The sequence below is a fragment of the Bos grunniens genome, chromosome 8 (assembly GCF_055505025.1).
Source record: "Bos grunniens cultivar Pamir isolate PY7600 chromosome 8, Bosgru_T2T1.0, whole genome shotgun sequence".
Taxonomy (NCBI): domain Eukaryota; kingdom Metazoa; phylum Chordata; class Mammalia; order Artiodactyla; family Bovidae; genus Bos; species Bos grunniens.
Window position 1 is genome coordinate 76,458,187 of NC_141172.1, and position 23,985 is coordinate 76,482,171.

General features: G+C 40.8%; 1 protein-coding gene across 16 annotated transcripts in view; it reads right to left on the reverse strand.

Moving 5' to 3' along the window:
- FRMD3 (FERM domain containing 3) overlaps window positions 1–23,512 on the reverse strand; it is a 379,694-nt gene extending 356,182 nt beyond the window's left edge. For 4 of the 16 annotated variants that reach the window (XM_086416760.1, XM_086416761.1, XM_086416755.1 and 1 more), the window contains exons 1-2: window positions 23,129–23,278; window positions 18,266–18,361 (exon numbers count right to left, since the gene is read on the reverse strand). Coding sequence is in view for 3 of the 16 variants with exons in the window: in XM_086416774.1 (XP_086272900.1) it covers window positions 18,266–18,361; window positions 23,129–23,181; window positions 23,285–23,311 (176 nt within the window). In the remaining 13 variants the exon portion in view is untranslated. The other 12 variants (XM_086416763.1, XM_086416757.1, XM_086416762.1 and 9 more) reach the window with 11 other exon arrangements.
- Between the last annotated feature and the right edge of the window lie 473 nt (window positions 23,513–23,985).

Sequence of the window (23,985 nt, forward strand, 5' to 3'; positions counted from 1 at the left end):
CTAAGTATTTTCTAATTTCCCTTGTTATTTTTTCTTTGCTCCTCTAGTTAAGACTGTGTTGTTTAATTTTCACAATTTTGTGAATTTTTAAAATTCTTTATCATTTCCTTTTATGTATATTCTATAGCTATTTCCTTGTTGTCACCATGGGGATTACATTTAACACTCTAGAGCTATAAAACTTTAATTTGAATTTATACCAGTTTAATTTCAAAAGTATACAAATACTCGGCTCCTTCACAGCTCTGTCCCCACTCCCTTTTAATTATTGATGTCACAGTATATCTTTGTACACTGTGTACCCCAAACCATAAATAATTCTTTTCAATGCACTAGTCTCTTGAATTATGTAGAAACTTAAATTTGTAGTTACAACCTAAAGTCACAATGATACTAGACCTTAGACCACTTTGTTTTAACGTATGGATTTATTTGAGTTCATCTTACTTAAACTTCTTGGATGTTTGTATTCGTGTCTTTCATCAAATTTGGGGATTTTTCACCACTGTTTCTTCAAATATTCTCTCTGCCCCTTTCTCTCTCCTTCCTCTGGGGACTCCCATAATTCTTATGTTGGTCTGCTTGATGGTATCCCACAGGTCCCTTAGGCTCTGTTTGCTTTTCTTCAACCTTTTCCTTTCTCAGTCTAGAAAATTTCTCTTGTCCTATCTTCAAGTTTACTGATTGTTTCTTCTGCCTGCTCAAGTCTGCCTTTGAATCTCTCTAGTGACTTTTTCATTTCATTTATTGTACTTTTCAGGTCCAGAATTACTTTTTGGTGTTTTTTTAAATTAATATTTTTATTTCATTCATGCATTTTCTTTACTTTCTCCATATCTTACATTAGTTTTGGGGCATCTTTAAGAGAGTTGTTTTAAAGCCCTTGCCTAGGAGATCTGCCATCATGTTTTTTCAGGGATAATTTTTGTTCAGGTCTTCTGCCATGGAGCTAGAGGATGGGGAAGGGTAGCTGTTACTACGCTAAGAGCTGTAATTGATTAAAATTAACCACAATTTATAATTTACTGTTCAAGCTTCCTCTGAAAGTTGTAAGCCTCCAATAGATTTCTAAGTTCCAAAATAGTTACATTAGACAGATTCTGCCAATTTAATTATTGCCTAGGTGTATAGACAGATTCCTGGTACTTCCTACTCTACCATCTTCTAAGAATCCCCCCACCATAATTTGTTTTAAAATATTCTAAAGAATGAAGATGACCTAGAAATAAGTTGATCTAAAGATTTTCTGAAGCCACAAAGACCTCTAGTTTCATTGAGTGTTTTATAATTACATATTTATATTTTATATATATTATTTATGAAAAATTTTCAACTAAAATTTAAAAGCTATTTGATTCATAAAATAGAGCATTAAAAAAAACCGATGATTTTGAGTCAATAGCTATGAATTTATAAGGAATGCCTCAACTTTGGATTTGTCTGCCCTGATAAATCTTCTCATCTTCAGCTTAGATGTCATATTTGCGATTAGCAAAGAAAGCAATGGCCCCATGAAAACTACATCACCACCTCAGGTCAATTCCTACATATTAAACTGAAAAGATGTAATCCTTTCTAAGAATCTGAACACTCAAAATAAGAAATAAAATTATTTTATGAGATTGATAACAATATCAGAATGCTGAAACCAAAGTCATGTAATTAGTAGTTAAACCTTAAATGCCTCACATAAAAGCAAAATGTTATCTGCCTGCATGGGAACTGTCCAAAACCTAACTGGGACCACCAAAAGTAAAGGGAACAGAAGAGAGTCCCCCATCAGATGATACTATTAGCAGACACACAGGTGACATTTCATATAATGGAGAAATCATGCTAATTCAGAAGTTTATCAATTATTGATGTAACTACAGATATCAATAACTGTGTCAGCTAATAGTGCTAATTATAAGGCCCAGAAACAAATGCTTGGAGGATCACTATTTGTTCCATAAGCAAAGTGCCAAATCAACTACTGCAGATGAATTATTTGAGGTAATAAATGAAGATTCTTTAACATGAAATATGATGGAAACATTGCAAGTGTTGTGCACTCATGATTTTGCTGCAGTGTCAGAAAGATGTAAAGGCCTTATAAAGCATGAATTTTGTCTGAAATCTTGAGTTTCAAGTAACACATGTTGTTTTATTCAGAAAGAAGCTCGCATATGTAAATGTTTGTCTGTAGCTCTGAATTGCACATTGAATGATGAAACCAAAATGGGGAAATCTAACAAAACACAAGCTTTTAAGAGTCCATCTGGTTTCAGCTTTCCGTGAAGCACAGGATCAGAGTACCACTCTGGTTTTCATACCAAAGTGTGCTGGCATTCAAAGCAAGAGTTGTCAAGAATGTGAGTTGAAATGACAATTTTTCATAAATGAATCTCACCTTGCAGATTTGTTGAAAGATATTCCTAACTTAAGTAACTAACATTTTTATTTTCCTGAAATGAAATTAAAGCTGCAAAATTATTAAATTTAAAAATGTATAAAATATGTGTGTATTGTGTGTGTTAACAACTGTTATGGATTCAAAGCAGAATGCCAATTTTGATGAAGTTAAAATGGTTCACATATGACACTTGGCTAGTGTTATGAATGAATTATCAAGTTAGTTATATTAACTGACATCAATATATGCTGAGACAAAAAGCTTTAACTACATTCTTAAATCTCTGTTAGACAAAGTTTGGTTATATTAGGTTTAACTACATGAAACTGGCACTTATTGAAGGCCAAAAATAACCTAATACTGGCCGTTTCACATGGCCCAATCTATTATTTAAAATCTATCACCATTATCATAAGAAATTTCCACAAGATTTGAAACTAACCTTTTCAAGTATAAAATTTTATATCTATAAGCAGCTATATACTTTAAATAGATATATTTTCATACATAAATTATACCTCAATAATTAGGTTCACATCCACTGGATCATAGAAAAAGCAAGAGAGTTACAGAAAAACATCTATTTCTGCTTTAATGACTATGCCAAAGCCTTTGACTGTGTAGATCACAATACACTATGGAAAATTCTGAAAGAGATGGGAATACCAGACCACCTGACCTGCCTCTTGAGAGATTTGTATGCAGGTCAGGAAGCAACAGTTAGAACTGGACATGGAACAACAGACTGGTTCCAAATAGGAAAAGGAGTACGTCAAGGCTGTATATTGTCACCCTGCTTATTTAACTTATATGCAGAGTACATCATGAGAAACGCTGGACTGGAAGAAACACAAGCTGTAATCAAGATTGCCAGGAGAAATATCAATAACCTCAGATATGCAGATGACACCACCCTTACGGCAGAAAGTGAAGAGGAACTCAAAAGCCTCTTGATGAAAGTGAAAGTGGAGAGTGAAAAAGTTGGCTTAAAGCTCAACATTCAGAAAATGAAGATCATGGCATCCAGTCCCACCACTTCATGGGAAATAGATGGGGAAACAGTGGAAACAGTGTCAGACTTTATTTTTTGGGGCTCCAAAATCACTGCAGATGGTGACTGCAGCCATGAAATTAAAAGACGCTTACTCCTTGGAAGGAAAGTTATGACCAACCTAGATAGCATATTCAAAAGCAGAGACATTATTTTGCCTACAAAGGTTCGTCTAGTCAAGGCTATGGTTTTTCCTGTGGTCATGTATGGATGTGAGAGTTGGACTGTGAAGAAGGCTGAGCGCTGAAGAATTGATGCTTTTGAACTGTGGTGTTGGAGAAGACTCTTGAGAGTCCCTTGGACTGCAAGGAGATCCAACCAGTCCATTCTGAAGGAAATCAGCCCTGGGGTTTCTTTGGAAGGAATGATGCTAAAGCTGAAACTCCAATACTTTGGCCACCTCATGCGAAGAGATGACTCATTGGAAAAGACTCTGATGCTGGGACGGATTGGGGGCAAGAGGAGAAGGGGACGACAGAGGATGAGATGGCTGGATGGCATCACTGACTCGATGGATGTGAGTCTGAGTGAACTCCGGGAGTTGGTGATGGACAGGGAGGCCTGGCGTGCTGCGATTCATGGGGTCGCAAAGAGTCGGACACGACTGAGCGACTGATCTGATCTGATCTGAAGGATACCCATGTTTCTCATTAAAAAATTGAACATATTGTATTTAAAAGTTTAATACTCATTTAATATTTACTATCTTTTTTATATTTTTATATTTTATCTATTTTGTTATATGTATATACTGAATTTTTCCACCAAGTCCCACATAGATGGCCTCTAATTCCTTCCAGTTCATCCCGGTGTACTATACAAATTCTATGAGTACCAAAAAATGAAAAAGGTATGGCAGAGATTTCTGTATTTCAACCAAAATGTACTATTCTCCCCTTAACTCATTGGGTGTAGGTTGAATTATTGTTCTCAATTATTCATATACTCCCTGTATTAGAATTACACATCTACACCTTTGCTATTTGAGCTGGCAGCATCTCCCAACAGAGTAGGCGGAATATTTTCCCTACACTACTGATGTTGAGCTTGGTCATGTGACCTGCTTCAATAAATGGAATGTGAGTAAAAGTGACCATGTGGCATTTTGCACTGAGTCTTCAGAGGCATCAAGCATTCCTATGCACTCTTGTGCCCTTCTCTTATGAGAAGAATATGTCCCCAAAAGACACTGCACTTTCTGCCTGGGTGCCAGAACAAACATATGTGAAACAGGCCTGAACCTAACCCATATCCTGAAACCGTGCCCAGCCAACCTGTAGCCTTAATCAGAGCCTTCCCACCCAGCTCAGCTTAGGTCAGCTGAACAGTAACCAATGAGCAAATTTGTGAGAATGAGAATAAATACTTGTGGTTTAAAGCCACCAGGTTTAGGAAGGGTTTGTTACACAGCATTATTGCTATGAGTGTTATCTAACACACATACTAATAGTTCTGTTGCTGGACACGTGGCTGCCTCATTATGTTACGTGTACCTTGCAGTTAAGTACAGGCATGTGACAAACTTCTTACCAAAAAAATTGTAAGCAGAAGTGTTAGATATCACTTTCAGATCTGGGCAAGACCATGAATGTGCTTCCTCTTCTCTTTTCCCAGTGGCAAGGACTCAAATATGGAAGCCACTCAGCTTTGAGAATCCATATGATGAAAATTCCCTAAGCAATAATGGGACAATGACCTGGAAATATTCTGGGTCCCTAGATGACCACCAACCTAGACTGCTCCCCATGGAACTATTAGATGGAAGGAGAGTAAGTTCCACAGTCTTTAAACCACAGTTTATTGAGCATTTTTGTTACAGCCACTGTTTTACCCTTATTAATGAAGTTGGGAGACACTGCCTTCTCTGGGAAGTTCTGAGGTGTTACTCCTAAAAGATTTAGCCCCAGTTCTGCTTCTGTATCCCACATCCCCCACCCCAATGATTTTATGAGCTACCCTAATAAAAGAATATAATAATAATATGCAAATGCTGCTGTGCTGTGCTCAGTTGCTCAATAATCATGTCCAACTCTCTGCAGCCCTATGGACTATAGCCCACCAGGCTTTTCTGCCCATGGGATTTTCCAGGCAAGAATACTGGAGTGGGGTGCCATTTCCTACTACAGGAGATCTTCCCGACTCAGGGATCAAACCTGTGTCTCTTGTATCTTCTGCACTAGCAAGTGGATTCTTTACCACTAGCACTACCTGAGAAGCCCGTATATTTTAGAAATAATATTATATTAAAGGATAATAGTTCCCTTTTGTTATCACTTATGGGGCTTTCCTGGTGGCTCAGATGGTAAACAATCTGCCTGCAATGTGGGAGACCTGGGTTTGATCCCTGGGTTGGGAAGATACCTTGGAGGAGGGAATGGCTATGCACTCTAGTATTCTGGCCTGGAGAATTCCATGGACAGAGGAGCCTGGCAGACTACAGTCCATGGGATCACAAAGAGTCAAACACAACTGAGTGACTAAGCATTATGACTTATTTTCTGAATAATCAGTGAGCTTCCAAATCTTGCTTGTGGCATAGCAATCCAACAGAAGACTTTAAGAGACAATAGTGTTGTGAGCCTTTCCTGTCCAGTTCATCAAGAAGTTTATGACACTCATCATGGCCAAGCCCCAGTGGAATTTCTTTACATAAGGCCTTCTGGATCACACTGAACCTCCCTTAGTTACTCTCAACTTCAAGCCTATCTGATCCTTTCAACTCTTCATTCATTCAAAAAACTTTTATGGAGTAGTTAGTATGCACCAGACACCAGGGTACAAAGACAAATAAAAGTTTATCAGTGAGAATTTACTAGGTTATGCTGCAGTAACAAATGACCCTAAAATCTCAATGACTTTAGCCAATTTATTTCTTGCTTACTCTGTAACCATCACATGTCAGCTCCACTCCAGGACCCAGGCTGATAGAACAATCTGGAATATTAGCTAGTTATCATGGCAAAGAGTACAATGAAAGTATATGACAGCTCACATGCTGGATGTTACAGCTTGTGACTCAAAATGATACCTATATCATTCAATCAGCCAAATAAGTTCCATAGCCAAGCCTGACAGTAACAGAGAGAAGTAGAATAACAATAGTATGTTAAGTATTGGGTTGACCAGAAAGTTCATTTGACATTTTCTATAACACCTTACGGAAAAACCCAAACTTTCAGGCCAACCCAATATAACCCTTGCCACAGAGAACAGAGTGTATTTATGCAAAGAAGAACGCAATCTACCACAAAGAAAAACCCAGGCTGCCCTCTTTTCCTCTGTGCTTCCACTGTTGCTCATATACTCCTCTATCTGTACTCACTATGTGGCATCACAAGTAATCGTGTTACATGTCCATTCCATCTCCAGTATCATAAGCTTTGAGAGACAGGATCAGGTCTTACGCATCATCCCAGGCTATCACACTGCTTGTTACCAGGTAACTATTATTTGTTTGGAGAATAAAGGAATAAAGGTGTGGATGGAGTCAAGTGCTCCCAGTCTAGAGAAGGTGTGAGATATGCAAGTGAACACTATGAATATCTGACTAGATATTTATGAAATACCAAAGGAATCACAGCAACTTCTTCAAGTCTTCTTTGCCCAAAAGATATAAAAGTATTTATAAACTGAGATGAGCGTGGGCACGTAATTAGCATTTATGATGAGTACGTTCAGAGATGCGTCATCCTTTACTACTTGAATTGGTTGTCGATCTCTGAAGGAAGCTGGGGGAGAGAGGAGATGAAATCGTACTATCTGTGGCAAAGGCAGAGAGACAGAAGCTGGTGACAAAGCAGGTCACTGCAGTGACCTCATGGACAGAGGCTGCCCACAAGCAGCTGGGAGGTGCTCAGTCCGGCATCAGCAAGTGTGCTCTGGGGAAACGATTTGAAAGCTTAACAAAACCACATCCCTGGACAGACCACCACCGGGCATTCAAAGCGGTGTTCAAGGTGACTCTGACCAGAAATAAATACAAGATCCTAAGACTCCCCTGCCAGGACACCTGGAACTTGGTTCTTTTCTAGGCTTAGCTGCCTTTTCCACTGCAACTGGCTCCACATGACCTTTAGCCATTTCCAGCTATTGAAACCAATCCCTTAGGGCAAGAATTTGCTGCCGCTGAACCACAGACTCTGTGAAAGAAGGATTTTACCCTTTGGGGGAGGGGGAGGCAAGACATCAATGTAAAACTTGCAGTAATAATAGAATTATAGAATGTCAGGTTGGCAGAAGCTTAGAGACCAAAAGCTTATGCCTTCTCATCTTCCAGCTCTGTGATGGAAGCTCCCCGAGGACAGAGTCATGTCTGCGTGTATATCCAGTGCCCAGCAGAGGGTTTCATCTATGAATGGTGCTCAATAAATGTTTGCTGAACAAGTGAGACATGAACAGTAAATAAATATTATTGCTATTGCTAAGTCACTTCAGTTGTGTCCGACTCTGTGCGACCCCATAGACGGCAGCCCACCAGGCTCCCCCGTCCCTGGCATTCTCCAGGCAAGAACACTGGAGTGGGTTGCCATTTCCTTCTCTACTGCATGAAAGTGAAGAGTGAAAGTGAAGTTGCTCAGTCTTGTCTGACTCTTAGCGACCCCATGGATTGCAGCCTAACAGGCTCCTCCATCCATGGGATTTTCCAAGCAAGAGTACGGGAGTGGGGTGCCATTGCCTTCTCTGAAATAAATATTAACTTTTTTAAAAATTTCAAATGAGAGACTGAAGAGATGTACACATACAACATGGAAACTGAGACTCAAAGAAAGGTAGTATTGTGCCCAAGATTACATGGTGACTTAGAAGCAGAGCTGTGATTAAAATCCAGGCCTTAGAAATGTGGACACAGAGGGGAAGGGGAGGGTGGGATGATTTGAGAGGCAGTATTTACATACATGCACTACCATGTGTAAAGTAGATAGCTAGTGGGAAGCTCTGTACAGCAAGGGAGCTCAGCCCGGTGCTCGGTGATGACCTAGAGGGATGGGATGCGGGAAAAGTGTTGGGAGGAAGGCTCAAGAAGGAGGGATATATGTATACATATAGCTGATTCACATTGTTATACAGCAAAGCTGACACAATATTGTAATGCAATTATACTCCAATAGTAAAACAAAATAATAATAATAAATTCATTGTTAAAAAGACCCAGGCCCTCTACCACCCAACCAGGACCTTTTCTGGCGTAACGAGGTTGGGTTAACCACTGTCCCACCTGAAGGTCTCCCAAGTTGTCCCCCTGCTCAACCTCTCCACTTTCCAGGAGAGTTTGAGGAACTTTCCCTTCATCTCACCCCCACCTGCTGGGTGTCTAAGACTCCATGCACTTCTCTTGGGTCCAACAGGTGCCCTGAGAGAGGGACAGGGGGCTGTCCTCACAGTGTGAGAGTCCTGCTGCCCAGCCTCTGAGTTAAGTGCTGGTGATCGTGAAAGTAACAGTTCCACAGACCCTGATGAAAGCTGAGTTATCCCAGCCCCTGGCTCAGATGGTGAAGGATGTTCACGCAAGGGTGATCACTGCCTGGGATCCCGGCTGGTTCCTCGGTGCTCAAACCAAGGCCACAGTGCAGCTCCCGGTGGCCCCTGAGGGAAAATGCCTCCCTCCAGCTCCATTGGCCATCTACCCTCTCAGCAGCTCAACCACCCACCCCAGTGAGTCTAGGTAAGGGCTTCTCCATGGCTTCCCAGCATATTAGCTATGCCCCAGTCCTCTCCAGGTCACAGAGGGCATGGGTTTTCTAAAGGCAAAGCCAGGAAGGAGGTTTCTTTTCTCTGATTTCTGCTAAAGAGGGAAAAAAGAACAAATGAAGAGGCACGGGGCTCAGGAGACGAGTCCACCTCTCAAACATCATCCTGCTCCAAAGTGTGCGAGGCTCTCCCAAGCACTTTCACTGGCAGCATTTTATGGACTAAGAATATCCAGACAAGTACATATTTTCTGTATACATTCTGACACGTGTATTTAAAATCAGTCACCTGATGGTATTCCTACTTTCCTGTGCCAACTCAGTGAGTCCACCTCTGATGAAACTTCATCACCAGAAACAGTTCCTTAGTCTTTAACAGCTTCAGAGTCATTGTCATGATATTTAAATATTTAAAGGCTGTTGCCAGTTAGAAAGGCATGTTCAGGTCTCTGTCCATCTATCCCTTCAGGAGTCTTGAGGCTGAGTCTGACTGAGTCAGTCCATGAATATCTAGAAGTACAGCACTCACATCAACAGTGGAGACCATAAGCAAAGAGTCATTGATTGACCTACTGAGAACACTAGCAATTCATCTATCTAATGTGTTGTATTTTTTTAACTTATTTTAGTTTTGGCTAACCTGGGTCTTTGCTGACGTGTAGTCTTTTCTCTAGTTGTAGCGAGCAAGGGCTACTCTCTAGTTGCACTGCATGAGCTTCTCATTGTGGTGACTTCCCTTGTAATGCGAGTACAGACTTCTGTAGTTTCAGCTTGTGGACTCTAGCACGTGAGCTTAATACTTGTGGTGCACAGATTTAGTTGCTCTGCAGCATGTGAGATCTTAGTTTCCAGATCAGGGATCATAACCCATGTTCCCTGCATTGGCAGGCAGATTCTTAACCACTGGATCACCAAGGAAGTCCTTAACTTTTTTTTTTTTTTTAATAATCTCCACTGCTGTATAAAACTATGTCCACTTTCTGTCTAAATATTCCTCTTCTATTCTACTCCAAATAAGTAAGAAGAAAGGGAAAGAAGGAAGGAGGAATTTTCTAAATCCCTATTAAGTGCCGGGCTCTGGATGGTCTGGGGAAAGCAACCATTGTCAGGGCCAGGTCTCCACCTCTTCTACTTGCACATCTGCATGACTTCAAAGTCCCCCATCACAACCAGATTGTCTAAAACCTGGAAGCTTGGTACAAAAGCCCAACTGAGAGCAGTAGGTGAAAATAAGGGCTGATTTCCAAGACTAAGTACCAGAAATCTGATATTCCAAGAAAAGTACATCCCTGATCTGCTTTCGTTATCCAAAGCTTCCTGTGGGTTGTTCTAGGCTGAACTGGCAGGTATGGGACTGTTTGTAGAGAAAGAAATACACCCATTCTTTGTTCTCAAGAGCCAACACTTCAGGGACTTTGCTGGTGGTCCAGTGGCTCTTAGCCCAGGTTCGATCCCTGGTTAGGGAACTAGACCCTACACGCCACAACTAAGACCTGGTACAGCCAAATAAATATTTTTTTAAAAGAGCCATCATTTCTCAGGTGGTTAAATAATCTGCCTGCAATGTGGGAGACCCAGTTTTGATCCTTGGGTCAGGAAGACCCCCTGGAGGAGGGAATGGCAACCCACTCCAGTATTCTTGCCTGGAAAACTTCTTGGACAGAGGAGCCTGATGGGCTACAGTCCATGAGGTTTCACAGAGTTTGACACAACTGAGCAACTGACACACACACACACACACACACACACACACACACCACTTCAGTCACCAGATATCTCTGACTGCTGGCAAAAAAAAAAAAACCTACATATATTTCTTAAAGAAACTCCACTTAACTCATCAAAGGGAAAACCCAGGATAACAGCAAAGTTGACTATCAGCTTTTTAACATCAAGTTTCGGATTCAGTTCAGTCGCTCAGTCGTGTCCTACTCTTTGTGACCCCATGAACCACAGCATGCCAGGCCTCCCTGTCCATCACCAACTCCCAGAGTTTACCCAAACTCATGTCCATTGAGTCAGTGATGCCATCCAACCGTCTCATCCTCTGTCATCCCCTTCTCCCACCTTCAAGCTTTCCCAGCATCAGGGTCTTTTCAAATGAGTCAGCTCTTCACAGCAGGTGACCAAAGGACTGGAGTTTCAGCTTCAACATCAGTCCTTCCAGTGAACACCCAGGACTGATCTCCTTTAGGACGGACTGGTTGGATCTCCTTGCAGTTCAAGAGACTCTCAAGAGTCTTCTCCAACACCACAGTTCAAAAGCATCAATTCTTCAGTGCTCAGCTTTTTTTATAGTCCAACTCTCACATCCATACATGACCACTGGAAAAACCATAGCCTTGACTAGACGGACCTTTGTTGGCAAAGTAATGTCTCTGCTTTTTAATATGCTGTCTAGGTTGGTCATAACTTTCCTTCCAAGGAGTAAGCATCTTTTAATTTCATGGCTGCAGTCACCATCTGCAGTGATTTTGGAGCCCCCCAAAACATTCAGCCACTGTTTCCACTGTTTCCCCATCCATTTGACATAAAGTGATGGGACCAGATGCTATGATCTTAGTTTTCTGAATGTTGAGCTTTAAGCCAATTTTTACACTCTCCTCTTTCACTTTCATTAAGAGGCTCTTTAGTTCTTCTTCACTTTCTGCCATAAGGGTGGTGTCATCAGCATATCTGAGGTTATTGATATTTCTCCCAGAAATCTTGATTCCAGCTTGTGTTTCAACTAGCCCAGAGTTTCTCATAATGTACTCTGCATATAAGTTAAATAAGCAGGGTGACAATATACAGCCTTGACGTACTCCTTTTCCTATTTGGAACCAGTCTGTTGATCCATGTCCAGTTCTAACTGTTGCTTCCTAACCTGCATACAGAATTCTCAAGAGGCAGGTCAGGTGGTCTGGTATTCCCATCTCTTTCAGAATTTTCCACAGTTTATTGTGGTCCACACAGTCAAAGGCTTTGGCATAGTCAATAAAGCAGAAATAGATGTTTTTCTGGAACTCTCTTGCTTTTTCCATGATCCAGAGGATGTTGGCAATTTGATCTCTGGTTTCTCTGCCTTTTCTAAAACCAGCTTGAGTATCTAGAAGTTCACAGTTCAGGTATTGCTTAAGCCTGGCTTGGAGAATTCAAGAGGTACAGCTTTAACATCAAAGTGGAGCAGGCTGGCCAACTTGGGGGCACTGAGTAAAGTTGATAAATAATCCCCTCAAAAACAGAGGCAGAAGATGTTGGAAACATGTTCTACGTTAGGCTGAAGGCCTTTGCCCAGTTGGAGCTGGCTGGTCATCAGGTTGTTGATGCTGCAGATATTTAACTTAATTTTCCCCATGTAACCACAGTGTGAATTTGTTCATTGAGACCCCATCTCCCAAGAAGTAGAAGAAGGAGATTTTATCATGTACACAACCATTCCAGGGGCCTTCCTTTCTCCCTTATTCTGCTGAAATATTCTGGAGATGGCTGATGCTATTTCTGAAATGGAAGTGAAGAGACCACTGCCCATCACAGTGGCAGCATGCCCAATCCTTTAGGGTTCACTGGGCCTCGCTGTGCCCAGTCATCATGAGCAGATACAAAAGTGCCTAGCGTTAAAGACTTCTATTGATGTCAACATCACTTTGGACTAATGGGAGTACATGCTACAGTTTCACAATAGGACCATGAGGAAGAATGAGAGCTGGAGGAACATGTGACCTAGAGGGGAAGTGTAAGAAAGTTGATTTCAGCATGGGGACGTCCACCCCCAGAACAGGACTCTTCTTCCTCCTCTCCAGCCACAGGGTTCCTGGGTCTAAGACACTGAGTCCCTGCACAGATACTGTCCAGACTCTAGACAAAACTCCAGTTGTCCCCAGTCCATTCCTTTCACATCTGGCTGGTGAATGTCAGGTCAATCTAATACATTAGTGAGTGATATGGATGTGATGGGTGATGACATGTTTGTCATCCTGACAAGTGAAATTAACACACACTTAAACTGATGTATAAGCCTTGACCTGACTTTCACTAATGATGGGGATTCTAGGCAATATAGCAGGCTAATAGAGAAATCTGGGATCTGGTCTCATTTCACACCAAAGAAACTACCAGTTATTCAGCTGATGCATACAGCCAGTTCTGCATACTCCATTTGAGAGAGGAATAGAGGCTCCTAAGTAGGAGTGCTAAAACATTATTTATGATAAACAGTCCAACTATTCAAAAAAAACGGAAATGGCCATGTATTAATTCTGGAGAATCTAGTACAGCTACTGACATAACAATTATAAGGATTATGCAGAAATACACCTGAGTGTATTTTAAACTATGCTATATGAAAAAATCAAAATAGCATATGTGACACAGTACTAGAAAATATAAACAGTCAAGACAATATGCAGTAGGATTATACAACCAGTCTTGTTTTCTTGAAGTTGTCCTGATAGACTATTATCTTTGCACACAAAAAAGGCTAAGAAAAGGGAGGACTTGGTCACAAACATTCTAGCCTGAATGTTCCAGAGACTCTCTGAAGGTAGACTGAGGAGCTGCCAAGTGTTCAGATATGGAACTGTACCAAAAAAACAAGTAGGTAGTTAATGCTATTTTTAAAAAAGACTCATGCCATCTTTTTATCAAGCATGTTTATCTTAGATGGGCTGAGAGACTTCAGTAACACTCAGGGAGCTCTCTCTCCTTTGGTAGGTGATTTTTTGGATAAATAGACTTTCTTCCAAACCACTCTGAAAAGCTTGGACCCCTCCACAGGCATCCACCTGTCCTGGGGGCTGAGGTGAGAGTGTGCTGAGTCATGTCCAGCCCATCTTCAGAAGTCTGCAGCGGTTCCTTCCTCTGTCCGGCCGCGAGACTCAAATCGAAGAAGGAAAACTGCCATTTGATGCTGCTATTTCCATTCCCAATTTTCTCAATTTAGCTCTCAGGTTTTTTGACCTGGTCATCTGAGGGTGAAATCACTTGAGAATTTTCCATGCTAGTTTTTTATTTCAGTTATTTTGTGTTGAGTTGAAAACATTTCAACACAGAAGCTAAAATTCTCTGGAACACTAGTTTCTGAAAACTCCAAAGTTTAAGGGTAAGTATCCACTCCAGTATTCTTACCTGGAGAATTCCATGGACAGAGGACCTTGGCAGGCTACAGTCCATGGGGTCGCAAAGAGTAGGACATGACTGAGTGACCACACCTTCACTTTCACAGAGTTTCTGGGGTGTTTTTCAAGTTCTCACCAGATTTTTCAGCATGAGTTTCTGTCCAGCAAGTTGGCTAACTCCCTTCTCCTCCACCAACCTCCACTCACTCGTGCAGTGTGGGACAAACATTTACTAAATAGCTACTGTTGGTCACTCACTCCTCTAGACGCTGAGCATACAGCGTAAACAAAACTAGTAAGTGTCTGCTTACCTTATAGTGAAGGGTGGGAAGGATGGTAGGGAATTGCTGAAGCAAAATCCTTGAGTTGGTGAGAGAGGGTAGAATAAGTGCCAAGAAAGAGCTGACCTTAAAGAGGAACGTGTTCACTTCATTCATAATAACAGGAGAAGTAAAGCATATTGGCACATATGGAGACAGCTAAAAGAGATGGTAGTTGCATCTTGTAAGTTCTCTTCTGATTGCCTCTTGTATCTCTATGAAACAGAAAGGTCATCAGCTCACACAGTGGTTGGGGGAGACCATGTTAGAGGTTGAAAATAAAAGAATGGAATAATTTAGGAGAATAGGACTGTGAAAAGATTCAAAAAATATGGAATTATTGCTGTGCAGCATCAAGGGGTTAAGCGATCAGGAACTGACAGTGAGACTGTCCAGTGAGGTTGTGGGTTTTTTTCCTCCAGTTACATTCAGAAGTGCCGGAGCAGGCATGGCGTAAGAGAAGAGTTGGATTTGAGTGGTATGTGATTTTGCAAGGAAGGACGATACAGCAAGGGAAGAGCAGATTTGCCTTGCTGGCTGTGATAAAAGCCATTTCTGTTTTGCCTTATGAAATATTCAGTATAAATACTTTCTAAATGTATCTTTCCCATTATTGAAGCAATGATAATAGCAACCTGGAAGACTGTGAACATCATGAAAACATGGTTATGACATATTGTTATTGGGGAGAAGAATAGTATACAAAATTGAGTCTGTTCTGGGATTACACTTAAATTAAAATGATATGGACAAAATCTAAGTCCAGGGAAAAGTAAAATTGTTTGATTCACTTAAAGGCAGGATTTGGAGGGAATTTCTTACTTTTCTTTTATCTGATGTTCTATTCAGGTCATTAAACATTTATTGAGTGTTGGACACTGTGCTAGCCTCCAAGAATACAAAAAAAAAAAAAAAGAAGAAGAAGGATGCGAAAAAGAAGGAAGAAGGGAAGGAGGAATTATAATAGTCTTTTACTTAGGAAGCATAGAGGCTAAGAATGATATCGATATAATAAAGTCATTATACTAAAACTATGTGGCAAATAGGATGTCAGTCTCTTTAACAGACAACATTAGTTAATATTCTCTTAGTTGTAGAATATTACAAACAAGTACAATACAGTAGTCGTTGCTATCTACTAAAATTGACTAAACCGAAAAGGACGATCTGATTGAAGGACTGGACCACAGAACCGAAGGACAATAGACAGCAGGACCCTGGGAGTAAGCTGGAGGAAGAGACCTGAACACAGCACAACTCATCCGTCTGTCTGTCATCTATATTCTGCTTTGCCTTCATTCCTCAAGAAATTTTGGCCAAGTTGGGACCATATGGACACCTCTGAATCAATCAAAAGCAGCCAAAGGGTTGTGTTATATTTTCCAAACATCCTGTTGGGAGTCCCACCACTGTAAGCATGTGGATGAAAGGAAGAGACCATTCTCAAAATTAGCAGGGCTGTCATCTCAGTAGATATCAGCCCTTGCCTTTTCTACCTAACACATACACTCTTCTAATGCACATAAAATTCCAAAAATGACCTTACCTAACACACAACTATCATCTCCCCAATGGCAAAGTCACACCTAGCTACTGCACTGAGAGGAGATTTCCCAGAGTCACTGTTCTTCATTCAAGATCTTTAGGTAATATCTATTATTTCTTTAGTAAATTCCCAACCTGGCCCAGATATGTTTCTTCCTGATTTTGCAACTAGTAGAAAAATGATCAATGTAACCAACCCCTACCCAATACATAATGGTGCAGGAAAAATAAGGTAACTACACAGATCTTCAAAAGTATACAACTGGCCAATTAGCACATGAAAAAATGCCCAACATCACTAATCATTAGGCAAATGTAAATCAAAATCACAACTGTATATCATTTCACACTCACTAGGATGCTTATCGGAGAAGGCAATGGCACCCCACTGCAGTACGCTTGCCTGGAGAATCCCATGGACAGAGGGGCCTGGTGGGCTGCAGTCCGTGGGGTCACTAAGAGTCGGACACGACTGAGCGACTTCACTTTCATTTTTCACTTTCATGCATTGGAGAAGGAAATGGCAACCCGCTCCAGTGTTCTTGCCTGGAGAATCCCAAGGACGGTGGAGCCTAGTGGGCTGCCGTCTATGGGGTTGCACAGAGTCAGACACGACCGAAGCGACTTAGCAGCAGCAGCAGGATGCTTATAATCAGACAGACAGATAACACGAAGTATTGACAAGGATGTAAATGAAACTCCAATACACTGTTAATGGGAATGTAAAATGATACAGCCACTTTGGGAAACAGTTTGGCAGATTAAACACAGAGTTACCACATGATGAAAGAGATTAATCAGAAGATTAAAAATATAAAGTAGAGAGTTACAAAATGATTCAGCAATTCCACTTTTAGATGTATATCCAACAGGGACTTCCCTGGTGGTCCAGTGCTTAAGACTCTGTGCTTCCAAAGCAAGGGGGCAAGGGTCTGATCCCTGGTTTGGGAACTAATATCCCACATGCTACACAGCATGGGCAGAAACGTAAATTTTTTTAAAGGATGTATATCCAACAGGAATAAAGACATATATCCACACAAAAACCTGCACACAAACTTTCATAGAAACATTATTCAAAATGCTTCCCAAAAGTGGGACTAACCCTAAAGTTCATCAACTAATTATTGGATAAATAAAATATCATACAGTGAATGTATTCATACAATGAATACAAATAATTTGCATTTGAAAATAAAAACAAAGTCCTATATGTTATAATATGTAATATAAATCTTGAAAATATTATACTAAATGAAAAAAATGACAAAAGACAACATACTTAATGAATATTTTATATGTAATGCCCAGAATGGGTTAGAGAATGCAGGGGCATTCTGTCCCCAAGAGAAATGGGGAGAACTGCTAATGAGTCCAGGGTTTTAATTGGGGGTGACAAAAAAATGTTCCAATGATGATGCTCATACAACTCTGCAAATACACTGAAAAACACTGAACTGTATGCTTTTAACTGTATGCTATCTGAATTATATCTCAGTAAGGTCATTATAAAAAGAATTATCTAAATCAAGTCTTTTTATTGAAATGTAGAGATTTGACATTCTGCATACTTTATGAAATGATCACCACAATAAATCCAGTGTTCAAATCTTGAGACAAGACCCATATCAGAAGATGTTGAAACTGGAAGCATTCCAGGTTTAGTGAAAAGACAGCCAGTGGATCTTTAAGAAAACTTCTAAAATGATACAAATGAACTTATTTACAGAACAGAAATAGACTCAGACATAGAAAATGAATTTATGGTTACAAAAGGGGAAAGCAGGGGAGACAGATAAATTAGGAGCTTGGGATTAACATATATACACTACTACATATAAAATAGACAAACAAGGACCTTCTGTATAAACACAGGGAACCATACTCAATATCTTAACCTATAATGGAAAATAATCTGAAAAAGAATATATATAACTGAATACATAACTGAATCACTTTGCTTTACCCTTGAAACTAACACAACATTGTAAATCAACTATAATTCAATAAAAAAAAATTTTTTAAAGAAAACTTCCAATCTTAAATTTAGCTAAAGTGATATCACAGAGTTTATTTTCTCTTAAAATCGCCTAATTAGGGAAATTAGTATTTGGATATTGCTATAAAGAGTAGTATTTTCATTTTAAAATTTTAAGATAGAAAAATGTTACCTCCTTTTACACTGGAACATCCCCAATATCAGCAACTTCCACATATAACAGTGTGCTCTGATTACAATATCGGATTCTACAGTGGACTCCCTTAACCTAAACAAAGGAAACCATAACGAAAGTTACTCACATGTCCTTGATTATAAGCTTAATGTGAATTAAGTAGTAGAATGAAATATTGGTGAGATGCTATATTTTCAATTCCCCAGAATTGGTAGTATTTGGAAATGTTCCGAACATTAACTTCAGTAACAGTGAGTCAGCTCTCAAACTTAAGTTCCTTTTGTGACTTAGAATTAAGATCAAGTGCAATTAGTGACACAACTGAGCGACTTCACTTTCACTTTTCACTTTCATGCATTGGAGAAAGAAATGGCAACCCACTCCAGTGTTCTTGCCTGGAGAATCCCAGGGATGGGGGAGCCTGGTGGGATGCCATCTATGGGGTTGCACAGAGTCGGACACGACTGAAGCGACTTAGCAGCAGCAGCAGCAATTAGTGAAGGAGCTGAGGAAACTTCTCAAACAGACCCAGAAATCAATCTCTAATAACAGGAGAAACTGCAATTGAGGTAGGTAAGCCCGTAGTCATTTTGCCCACAGAAGTTTTGAATGTGGAATATATCTCACTCATAAGAAAGCAACGTGTTTTTAAAACTGAAATTACTCCAGTAAATATTAAGTCCTTTTCAGGTAATATTAGAATTCTTCCTGACCTTTGACTTATTTCCAGAACCAACAGTAATTAACAGCAATTATTTTCATCTGAAATAATCCTGTGACATTCAAATTTCCTCTATTTTTGAGAATTCATTTCAATGAAATCATTTTATTTTTACTGCCTTTTCTGCACACAGACTTTTACCTGTAAAAATTTACTTTGCTCAGATTATTCTCCTCAAAAAAAAAAAAAAAAAAGATGGCTAAAGTCCACTTTGGAAAACTTCAGCCCTAAGAACTTAATCACCCTGCTCACACCTGATTCTCCTAAACACAAAACCAGCTAGGTTCCATCCCTGTCACCAGAGGGAGTAGTAGAGCAATGCTAGCAGCAATCTTAAAATGCAAAAGCTTGTTTTCCCCAATTTTCCCACAGTACTGGACATATTTCTGCTATATTTTGGCCAGAAGGAAATCACATTTTTATCATTTTTCTCAAGGAATAACTTAAATTGTGTCACTGAATCCACTGGACATGCTGTGGCCACCCTACCAGATTTCCTTTGACCAGAGTTCACAAAGAACTCCAATTTCATTGTTGGTGTGAATGTTAACATTTGTGCAGCCACTATGGACTGCAAGGAGATCCAACCAGTCCATCCTAAAGGAAATCAGTCCTGACTATTCATTGGAAGGACTGATGCTGAAGCTGAAACTCCAATACTTTGGCCACCTGAAGCGAAGAGCTGACTCATTTGAAAAGACCCTGATGCTGGGAAAGATTGAAGGCAGGAGGAAAAGGGGACGACAGAGGATAAGATGGCTGGATGGCATCACTGACTCAATGGACATGAGTTTGAGTAAATTCTGGGAGTTGGAGATGGACAAGGGCACCTGGCGTGCTGCAGTACATGGGGTCGCAAAGAGTCGGACACAACTGAACAACTGAACTGAACTACAGAACACAGCAGGAAGGCTACTCAAAAAAATTAAAAATAGGTCTACCATACAATCCAGCAATTTCACTTCTGGGTATTTATCCAAAGAAATGAAAACATTAATTCAAAAAGACTTATGCACCTCTATGCTTACTGAAGCATTTTTTACATTAGCCAAGATATGGAAGCAACCTGAATGTCCCTCAGTAGATAAAGATACATAAAGATGTGGTGCATACATACAATGGAATATTATTCAGCCTTTTATGACCACATGGGTGACTTTGAAAGCTCCTTGCTAAGTGAAATAAGACAGAGAAAAACTAGTATCATATGATTTAACTTTTATGTGAAATCTGAAAAACAAAACAAATAAATGTAACAAAACAGAATCAAACTCATAGAGAATAAACTGGTGGTTGCCAGAGGGAAGAAAGGCAGGTGAAATAAGCGAAAAGGACCGAGAGGTACAAACTTCCAGTATAAAAACAAGTCGCAGGGATGTAATATTTCAGCCCAAAATATAGTCAACAATATTGCAATTACTCTGCATGGGGACAAATGTTGACTGATTATGGTGACCACTTCGCAATGTATAAAAATACTGAATCACTCTGGTGTACATCTGAGACTAATATGTTTTACTTCAATAAAACAAAAAACAGCTCCAATTTAAACTGTGCCCTGCAGTGTGAAACCTGGAAGGCAGGGAACTCAGAGGGGCTCAGACAGAGGCTGTTTACCGGTGCTTACAGAAGCATTTCAATATCTTAGTAGTAATATTAGTACAGCCCTATAGTCGGAAACCAGCCAGGTGTATGTCCTGAATATGTGCTCAAAGACAGGTCCAAAAGGAAACACCTTATCATTGGATGACTTGGGAAAGAAAAGAGAGACTTCTAGAGACTTTCATTTTATGCTCTACACAAGTCCATACCACTTAAATTTTTTACAGTGAACATATTTCACTTTGGGAAATTTTTTTTAATCAAGCAAAAACAGCAAAGATTTGCTGCTCTCCCTGAGCTTCTAGAAGAGCATTAGGATCCCAGTAAATTACTAACTTGACATTGTTGTATAAGACAGATCCAACACAGCGATTTCTCCACACAGTGGTCCTGTTAACATGTAAACAGAAGGAAGGAAAGTTTGGGGCCAGCTCTTGGCTCAGATAGTAAAGAATCTGCCTGCAATGCGGGAGTCCAAGTTCAATCCCCTGGGTTGGGAAGATCCCCTGGAGAAGGGGATGGCTACCCACTCCAGTATTCTTGCCTGGAGAATTCTATGGACAGAGGAACCTGGCAGGCTACAGCCCAGGGGGTCGCAAACAGCTGGACATGACTGAGAGACTAACACGTAAACACACACACACACACACACACACGTACCCAATCCCAGTAACTTCAAATAGCAAAGTCTTTAAAAAGACACTTGAAAATCCGCATCCTGGCACCTCTTCCTCCCTTACCCTCTGACAGAGGGAAGAAGAAAGCTGATGGAGAGAATCCCCAAAGTTAGGTGACGCTTGGACTATTCCTTGGTCACCCTTGAATGCCTGAATGGCTGGAGACAACAGGGCAGCTGATCCCTGGATCAGCAGTATCACCTGAAAACCTGCTATGAATGGAAATTCTCAGACCCCACACCAGCCAAATCAGTAAATCTGGGATGGGGGCCCAACAATCTGCATTTTGACATGCCCTCCAGGGGAATCTGATGCAGAAAAGTCAGAATCTCTGCCTTAGGGTATCTGTTTTCCCCTAAGGGGGGCCATTGCTGGAGGTCACTTGAACAGAGGAGCTGCCTGTGGAAGGCATGGGACTCTTTACAAGAGGAAATTAGCTTCCTCCTTGAAACCTTGGGGGAAAGAGTATATTCAGACTGCTGTTTGTGCGTGTATTCCATAATATGTATAATAGAGGAGACTTTGAAGCTTCTCACATTATTACTATTAGTTCAGTTCAGTCACTCAGTTGTGTCCAATTCTTTGCGACCGCATGGACTGCATCACACCAGGCCTCCCTGTCCATCACCAACTCCCGGAGTTTACTCAAACTCATGTCCATTGAGTTGGTGATGCCATCCAACCATCTCACCTTCTCCTCCCACCTTCAATCTTTCCCAGCATCAGGGTCTTTTCAAATGAGTCAGCTCTTAGCATCAGGTGACCAAAGTATTAGAGTTTCAGCTTCAACATCAGTCCTACCAATGAATAGTCAGGACTGATTTCCTTCAGGAAATCATTACTTACTACAATGGAAAATACAGATTTGTTTTCTAACCAGAGAAAAACATGGACAGAGAAGGGCAAGTTGAGAGGGAAAGTTAGATCCGAGATGACTTAAGACACAACTTTCCTTTCTGAAGAAACACATCCTACCTACACAGGGTTCATCCAGGTCTGTAATTCTCCCACAGCTCCCTGCCTCTTGGGCATGACAGCCTCCATGGTTGTCAGCTGACACTTCAGTGGCAATAAGATCAGCCCCTGAGAGCAAGAGTGAGGGGGTTGAGCTCTTGCAAGGGAAGGTGAGAGATGAGATAACAGAAATACCCTAGTGCTGTTCTTCCTAACACTAACTGGGATGGAGGAAAGAGGCTAGAAAGTTACCATTTCTCGAAACCAGTGTCTTGGTAGATTTCAAGCGAGTTTCACTTTGCTTTCAGAATTATGCCATAACTCTTCCAATTTCTCTCAAAAGGCAACAGAAGGAATGGCCAGTGGTTCTCCCAGAATACAAGCTTAGGACTCTGCCGTTTATTGGCTGTGCAACTTCAGGAAATTACTTAACCTTTCTGTATTTCAGTTTTCTGGTCCTGAAATAATGTGATACAAGTACAAGTAAGATCCCTGGCAGGTAGTGTTAGCTGTTACCATTATATCAGAACTTCTATTATTGAACTGAATTAAATAAATGAAGACTTCACAGTCAGACACTGAAAAACAAGGGCTTCCTGGGAACAAGAATAAAGCATTTGGGATTCTTGTGTTTGTCCCAGGTTTCTTAAACTAGAACAACAATAAAATCCCTGGAAAGGTTTACTTTTTCATTTGGAGGATGGGCAGCACTCTTACCCACAGATAAAGAAGGGATGCGAGTGAATCAGAAATCCACAAGGCAGCCAGGGGTCAGACTCACTCTATACAAAATGGAGACATCACCCAGCCAGGAGGAGCAGGGTGGTTCCTTGAATACAGCAACACAAGCAGCCCAGGAGGAAGGCCTGAGCGCCGAGAGAACCCAACGAGAGACAGAGGTCTTACCGAACCAGGTGTTTCCCCAGCTTGCAGCAAGGCAGATGCTGAGACGCCAAGGTCTGCAGCAGAGAAAGGGTTTATTATTCCAAGGCAGCCAAGCAACAGACAGGAGACCAAATCTCAAATCCACTTCCCAGAAGGCCAGGGGCTCAGGATACTTACCGGATAAAGCTGAGTCCTAGTGAGCATTGGGGAAAGGTGATTGGAAATAAGACAAAGGTGAGATAATCGTGGCAAGAGCCACTAAGCTGCAAGCTTCCTCACCTGACACATGTTTAGAAAACAATGTATTAGCACGTTCTGAGGGTTGAGTTTTGGGCCCTATGACATCACAAGTACACTCAGGCACATGCCCCGTTGGTGCATCGTGGATCCCAACCAGTCTTAACCAGCTCAAGCTCAAATTGAACACAGCTGACTCCAAGTTCGTGACTAACAACTTAGGCAAACACCTTATTCTTTAGGCCAGGTGACAGTTGGAGGACATACAAGTTTTTGCAAAACAATTAAAGCGAGCTTAGTCAGGGAAGGCAGATTACAGTCCTTATTTATTAAGCAAGATATAGTTTAATAAATCTAACTTATGACTACCCTTGCTTTCAGACATGGTCTTTAAAAAAATACTAAATAAAACACAGTGAAAGTGAAAGTCGCTCAGTCATATCCAACTCTTCACAACCCTATGGACTATACAGTCCATGGAATTCTCTAGGCCAGAATACTGAAGTGGATAGCCAGTCCCTTCTCCAGGGGATCTTCCCAACCCAGGGATCGAACCCAGGTCTCCTGTATTACAGGCAGATTCTTTACCCACTGAGCCACCAAGGCTCAGTACAACACATATACAGAACACAGTTACAACT